Raw genomic sequence first — 6,721 nt, 5'->3', positions numbered from 1 at the left:
GATAGGCGAGATAAACTCGGCTCGAAATAGCAAATGTGTATAATCAAATTCTATATAGGAAAACGACTTTTGTCTCAAAATAGGAGATAGAGTAAATAGAATTTTGAATGATAGATAAGTTCAAGTCTCCACATACCTTTTAGTCGATGAAGTTCTACCAGTTCCTTGAGTAGTTCTTCGTCTTATATGATGATTGTCATGGAGTTCTTGAGCTCAACTACACTTTCTATCCTAGTACGAGACTTAGCTATTGTAGACTAGAAATCAAGACTTATAGTTTTGATCACGAACATTGACAAACATGCTTGAGATAGCAACGCATGCGAGTTCGACCGAGCAATGCTCTAAAAGTTTCCATCCACTTAGACTGGTTAGTGTCATCCTGAATTGGCACAAATTTCTAGGCTCTGGAGTTTAATTTTTAATTTTTTTTTATTTTAAAAAAACGCACCCCGATGGTATATTATTAAAGAACAAGGTCAAGATTACAGGGAATGGTGGGCAGCCTAGCAACAAGCTGCACTTTGTTTTTATTTTTATTTTTTTTATTTTATTGAAAACTAACTAAAAGTTTTTCCCTCACCCCCAAACTTAAACCTAACATTGTCCTTAATGTTTCAAATTAAAGTGTAGTATCAAAAATATAAGTAACAAGAGGAATAAAGAGGTAAGTCAGAAAGATAGTACCCGGATGAAGCATAGCAATCCTTCCATGGGAGCAAGAAAGAAAGAAACTAAAAACAAAAACAAAACTAAGGTACAACAACAGCAGGGTCCTCCAGAGGGACCTTAATATAACCATGTATGGGTTGCCTCCCAATAAGCGCTAAGTTTAGTGTCTTCGGCCAGACTTTATTGCCCGTAAAAATTAATCCTGGTAGACAGGATCTCTCATCTCCGATTCTTCTATTGCATGACTGGGTAACTCAAAGAATGGTTTCAACCATTGACCGTTAACCTTGAAAGTTTCTCCATTCTTAGGATTTTCAAGTTCAACTGCACCATGAGGAAAAACAATTTTGACAAAAAGTATGGTCCGGTCCACCGAGACCTCAATTTACTAGGGAAAAGATGTAGACGGGAATTGTAAAGGAGAACTTTTTGCAGTCTACGGTGATCACCAGTAATCGATTACGAATCATTACGAATTTCTTCTAACTCATTGAGTTGCAGTCTACGGTGATCACCAGCAGTAGATAGGTCAATGTTTAGTCATTTAATGACCCAATAAGCTCGGTCTTCTAATTCTACAGGAAAATGACAGGCTTTACCGAAGACAAATCTATACGGAGACATCCCAAGTGGAGTCTTAAAAGCGGTTTGGTAGGCCCACAATGCTTCTACTAAGCGCAAAGACCAATCCTTTCGGGTAAGGTTTAAGGTCTTTTCTAAAATCTGTTTAATCTGCCTATTAGATACTTCAACTTGGCCACAAGTTTGTGGGTGGTAAGGTGTAGAAACCTTATGGGTAATGGAGTATTTCTTCATGAGCGTCTCGAAAGACCGGTTACAAAAAAGGGAACCTCCATCACTAATGATTGCTCTAGGCATACCAAATCGAGAGAAAATATTGTCTCTAACAAACTTGATCACAACATGACGATCGTTTGTCTTGGTAGCTATTGCTTTTACCCACTTAAACACATAGTCAACGTCTAATAAGATGTAAAAGTTACCATGGGAATTGACAAAGGGACCCATAAAATCTATACCCCATACATAAAATATTTCCATTATTAGTATAGGACTAAGTGGCATTATATTACGTCGGGTCATCTTTCCTAACTTTTGATATCTCTCACAACTTTGACAAAATAGGTGGGAGTCCTTAAACAGAGTTGGCCAATAAAGACCGGATTGCAAAACCTTCGCAGCTGTTTTTTTAGAACTAAAGTGACCCCCACAAGCTCTAAAATGACAAAAAGTCAAAACACTGGATATTTCGTTGTCAGGAATACAACGACAGATGATCTGATCAGGGCAGTATTTAAATAAGTATGGATCATCCCAGAAAAAGTATTTAACCTCAGACAAGAATTTAGCTCTATCCTGTTTAGACCAATGGTCGTGGATTTGACCAGTTACCAAATAATTGATAATGTCAGCAAACCAGGGTAACAAAGAGATGGAAAATAATTGTTCATTAGGGAACGTGTCAAGGATCAGTCTCTCAGCATCTCTAGTCTCATCAAGGATACAGGATAAATGGTCAGCTACTACATTTTCAGACCCTTTCTTATCACGAATATCTAGAGTAAATTCTTGGAACAATAATAGCCATCTAATCAGCCAAAGTTTTGAGTCCTTCTTTGAAATGATATATTTGAGGGCGGCATAATCAGAATAGACTATGACCTTAGACCCTAGGAGATATGATCTAAATTTCTCCAAAGCAAAAATGATGGCTAACATTTCTTTCTCATTGGTAGTGTAATTCAACTGGGCATCATTTAGGGTCCTAATAGCATAATAAATCACATTATGTGCTTTATCACGTTGTTGGCCAAGGACAGCACCAACCGCATAATCGGACGCATCACACATGAGTTCAAATGGGAGGTTCCAATCGGGTGGTTGGATGATAGGGGCAGAAGTCAACAATAATTTTAGTTTCTCAAAACCTGCAACACAAGCTTCATAAAACACAAAGGCACTATCTTTAGCAAATAGGTTCGATAGGGGTAAAGAAATCTTATTAAAGTCTTTGATGAAACAACGACAAAATCCAGCATGACCAAGGAAAGATCTAACATCTGTTACATTCTTAGGTGGTCTTAATTTTGAAATTAGTTCAACCTTGGCTTTATCAACTTCTATTCCCTTAGAGGACACCACATGTCCTAACACTATTCCATATTTAACCATAAAATGACACTTTTCCCAATTAAGGATTAAGTTCTTTTCTTTACAACGTTCTAGAACTAGTGTAAGGTGGTGCAAGCATTCATCGAAAGAGGATCCAAAAACCGAAAAATCGTCCATAAAGACCTCGAGAAATCGCTCAACCATGTCCGAGAAGATACTTAGCATGCAACGTTGGAATGTTGTGGGTGCATTACACAACCCAAAAGGGATACACCTGTAAGCAAAATTACCAAATGGACATGTGAAGGTTGTTTTCTCTTGGTCCTCCGGTGCTATAGGGATTTGGTTATAACCATAATATCCATCTAAGAAATAATAATGGCTGTGGCCAGCTAATATTTCTAACATCTGGTCGATGAATGGTAAAGGAAAGTGATCTTTCCTAGTTGATGAGTTCAGCTTACGGTAGTCTATACAAACTCTCCACCTGGTAGTAACACGGGTAGGGATAAATTCATTGTTATCATTCGCAACTACCGTAATCCCAGACTTCTTTGGGACAACCTGGACAGGGCTGACCCATGTACTATCAGATATGGGGTATATGATACCCACATCTAATAGTTTGAGCACCTCAGTGCGAACAACTTCCTTCATATTCGGATTTAAACATCTCTGCATTTTTCTTGAGGTTTTGGCACCTTCTTGTAAGTAGATGTGGTGCATACAATCAGCATGACTAATTCCTTTCAAATCGGCTATAGTCCACCCTATTGCATTCTTATGCTCTCGGAGAACACTAACTAGTATACTTTCCTGGTCGCGCTCTAAGTCAGGGGCAATTATGGCAGGAAGAGTATTCTCATTACCAAGAAATACATATTTCAGCGTATCTGGTAGCGGATTTAATTCAAGGGTGGGGGCCTTAACTGATGATGGGAAGGGTTTATCTATGGTCAGAGGAAGAGGTTATGGTTTACGCTTCCATTTACCATAGTTCATTAATGGCGCGGAATTTAACAACGCATTAACTTCTTCAAAATGACTATCCTCATCATAGTAGGCTCCAAAGTGGGCCAAGCACGCCTCTAAAGGATCATTAACACTATTAGTGGTAAAATTATTCTCAACTAGAGAATCAATCATGCATATAGACTCATAGTTTTCAAGGTCCGGTGGGGCTTGTAACGCCTTAAAAACGTTCACCGATATTTTCTGATTCCCAAAGGAAAATTCTACTAGGCCAGTTTGACAATGTATGACTGCATTTGTTGTGGCTAGAAATGGACGACCTAGGATGATTGGGATATTAATATCTTGACTAGAGACAGGTTGAGTGTCTAAAATCACAAAGTCAACTGGATAGATAAAGTTTTCTACCTAAACCAAAACGTCTTCAATAATTCCACGTGGGATTTTGACTGACCTATCGGCTCTTGTAGTGTTATCCTAGTTGGTTCCATCTCACCTAGTCCAAGTTGTTCATATACCGAGAACGATAAAAGATTCACACTAGCCCCAAAATCTAAAAGAGTATTTTCTATCTTTTGGCTACCTATGACACATGTGACAGTAGGACAACCAGGATCTTTAAATTTGACTGGGTACTTTTGTGAGATTATGGAACTAACTTGTTGGGTCAAAAATGCCTTCTTATGGACACTCGATTCTCTCTTGACAGTGCACATCTCTTTTAGGAACTTGGCCATAGCCGGTACATGTTTTATTGCATCTAACAAGGACAGGTTGATCTTAACTTGCTTAAAGATGTCTAGGATTTCAGCATATGTACTAGGATTTTTATTAGCGAGTCTCTGAGGAAATGGTGCAGGTGGTATGTACACTCTCTCAGGGATATCTTCCTCACTTGGAATCTTAGCACTCTCAGGCCCATTAGGATCTTTAGACGAAGTTTGGTCAACCTCAGTCTCTTTTTTAGCTGGACTACTATCCTTAGGTGGTTCTACCGAGTTCTCTAAAGTTTTACCATTCCTAAGGGTGATAACTGCTTTGATATGTTTATCGTGGTTAGAACTACCTGATCCATTAACCTGGTTAACTCCTTTCGGATTTGGAGTCAGTTGGATAGGAAACATCCCATTCTCCCTATCATTTAATCGGTTCGAAAGTTGACATATCTGAGTCTCTAAATTGATAATAGCTTGACTAGTGTTCTGTTGGTAATGTTGACTCGTCAGGACAAAGTCATCGAACTTTTGGATACTTTGGTTAGAATTTCGGGTACTAGTTTCCATAAATTTTCTTAGAGTTTCCTCTAGAGACAACACTTTTTGCTAAACTGGGCTCGGTTCTTGTACTTCTGTTTGGTTCCTATGAAGACCTGGTAGTGGGTTGCTAGATAGGCCACCATGATGGGTACCTTTAGACCACGAGAAATTAGGGTTATGTCTCCAACCAGGGTTATAGGTGTTAGAGTATGGGTCAAACTTGGTTCGACTCTCTTATTTAGAGTTCATACCACCATGTAGGACACTAACCTGGTCACGGGTTGGTTCTCTAGGGTAAAACAGAGGACGGTGAGGTCCAATATGAGTTTAATCACCACAAATGGTACATGGATAGGTTCTGGGCTCACTATTACATCTCATAGTTTGGTTGGACCCTTGGTTCATCTCTAAGGCCTCTAGACGCCTAAGGATATCAGACCCATTATCGACTCTATTGACCCTATGGATAGGGTTTCTAGTTATTTCGTGCTCCCTCATTGAAGCCCATTGACGAGTCTTTTCAGCTAACTCGATGAACTCGTCAAAACATTCATCTGGGTCTTGATTGGTAAATTCTCCACTACTCATTATTTCTACCTGCATTCGGGTTTCACTATCAAGGCCTTCATATAAGATATGGGCCATGTGGGCTTTCTCAAAGCCATGGTGCGGGCATTGGTATAACAATTCATTAGGCTCTCACCTATTTTCTGCTTAAAGGTTTGGATAGACTGCCTAACAGCAGCAGTCTTGTGATGTGGGTAGAACTTCTTAACAAAGACCTCTATAAGGCCATCCCAGGTGGTGATTTTTTAGAGGGAATTAAATGGTACCACTCATTGGCTCTCTCTTCTAGGGAAAAAGAAAACAAACGCAACCTAAGCACATCTTTAGGGATACTCGGGTAACTCATTGTGTCACAGATCATTTAAAAGTCTCTTACGTGGGTATACGAGTTTTCATTCTCTATTCCCCTAAATTTTTGAAGAATGTTAAATGTCCCAGGTTTAATATCAAACTTAACGGTAGTGGCCGGTAAAACTACCCCAGGTTCACGTATCACTCTAGACGGGTTCAAACGGTCCCTAAGGGTTTTGGTTGGCGGGGCTTCACCCTCATCATTTTCATTAACCATTTCGGTAAAAATAGAAGTACCACCGAAATCCGTGTAACGGGTCGGAATCAAATTAAAAAGGTCGTTTTCTACAAGTCTATCTCCTACCCGTTTCCAACGCCGCATACACAAGCAATAATACTAGTGAAGCAAGAAAATCGTGCACATGCAAATGCTGGGGTTCACTAATTTAGGTAAGCTTGGGTTACCTACAAAAAAATATACCTACAGTCAAAGACTGGTCACAGGTACTGGGCTGAGGTTTGTGGTGTTTCGGATGATAACACCCAGAGGGTTCACCGTACTAAACCACGTGTTTTCCTAAAATCGGTGCCAGACGAATAATGCAATTGGTGTGTGCACGTGTATATATTTTTATTTTATTTTAAAATAAAGAGAGAAATATATACAAAAGGAAATAAAATCTAAAAGAAATAAGATTGTTTCTAAAAATCTAAAAATTAATGAAAAATGTTTGGGTTTTGTTACTTACCTCTTTTGCTAGGCAATTCCACAGTAAATGCAGAATATTACCTGCACAATAAAAACAAAAAAAATACCCAAGTAAAATCAA

The 6,721-nt window shown here is 38.9% G+C and overlaps 1 protein-coding gene across 1 annotated transcript; it reads right to left on the bottom strand.

Annotated features, from left to right (window-relative positions):
- Window positions 1–868: 868 nt before the first annotated feature.
- LOC113294604 lies at window positions 869–4,901 on the bottom strand. The gene is made up of 3 exons (XM_026542991.1): window positions 4,232–4,901; window positions 3,096–3,755; window positions 869–996 (listed from the first exon to the last, which is right to left on the bottom strand). The coding sequence occupies exons 1-3, from the start codon at window positions 4,899–4,901 to the stop codon at window positions 869–871; spliced, it is 1,458 nt and encodes a 485-aa protein (XP_026398776.1).
- Between the last annotated feature and the right edge of the window lie 1,820 nt (window positions 4,902–6,721).

The sequence above is a fragment of the Papaver somniferum genome, chromosome 7 (assembly GCF_003573695.1).
Source record: "Papaver somniferum cultivar HN1 chromosome 7, ASM357369v1, whole genome shotgun sequence".
Classification (NCBI taxonomy): domain Eukaryota; kingdom Viridiplantae; phylum Streptophyta; class Magnoliopsida; order Ranunculales; family Papaveraceae; genus Papaver; species Papaver somniferum.
This window is presented reverse-complemented; position numbering and strand designations above follow the sequence as displayed.

What these genes read in the sequence shown, in the direction of transcription:
- LOC113294604 (XM_026542991.1), bottom strand. Translation starts at nt 4,901, where the DNA reads ATGTTTCCTATCCAACTGACTCCAAATCCGAAAGGAGTTAACCAGGTT. An exon ending in AACACTACAAGAGCCGATAG is followed by an intron (nt 3,756 to 4,231) that starts GTCAGTCAAAAT and finishes CTCTGACCATAG; the next exon opens with ATAAACCCTTCCCATCATCA. An exon ending in AACCTTCACATGTCCATTTG is followed by an intron (nt 997 to 3,095) that starts GTAATTTTGCTT and finishes CTCATGGTGCAG; the next exon opens with TTGAACTTGAAAATCCTAAG.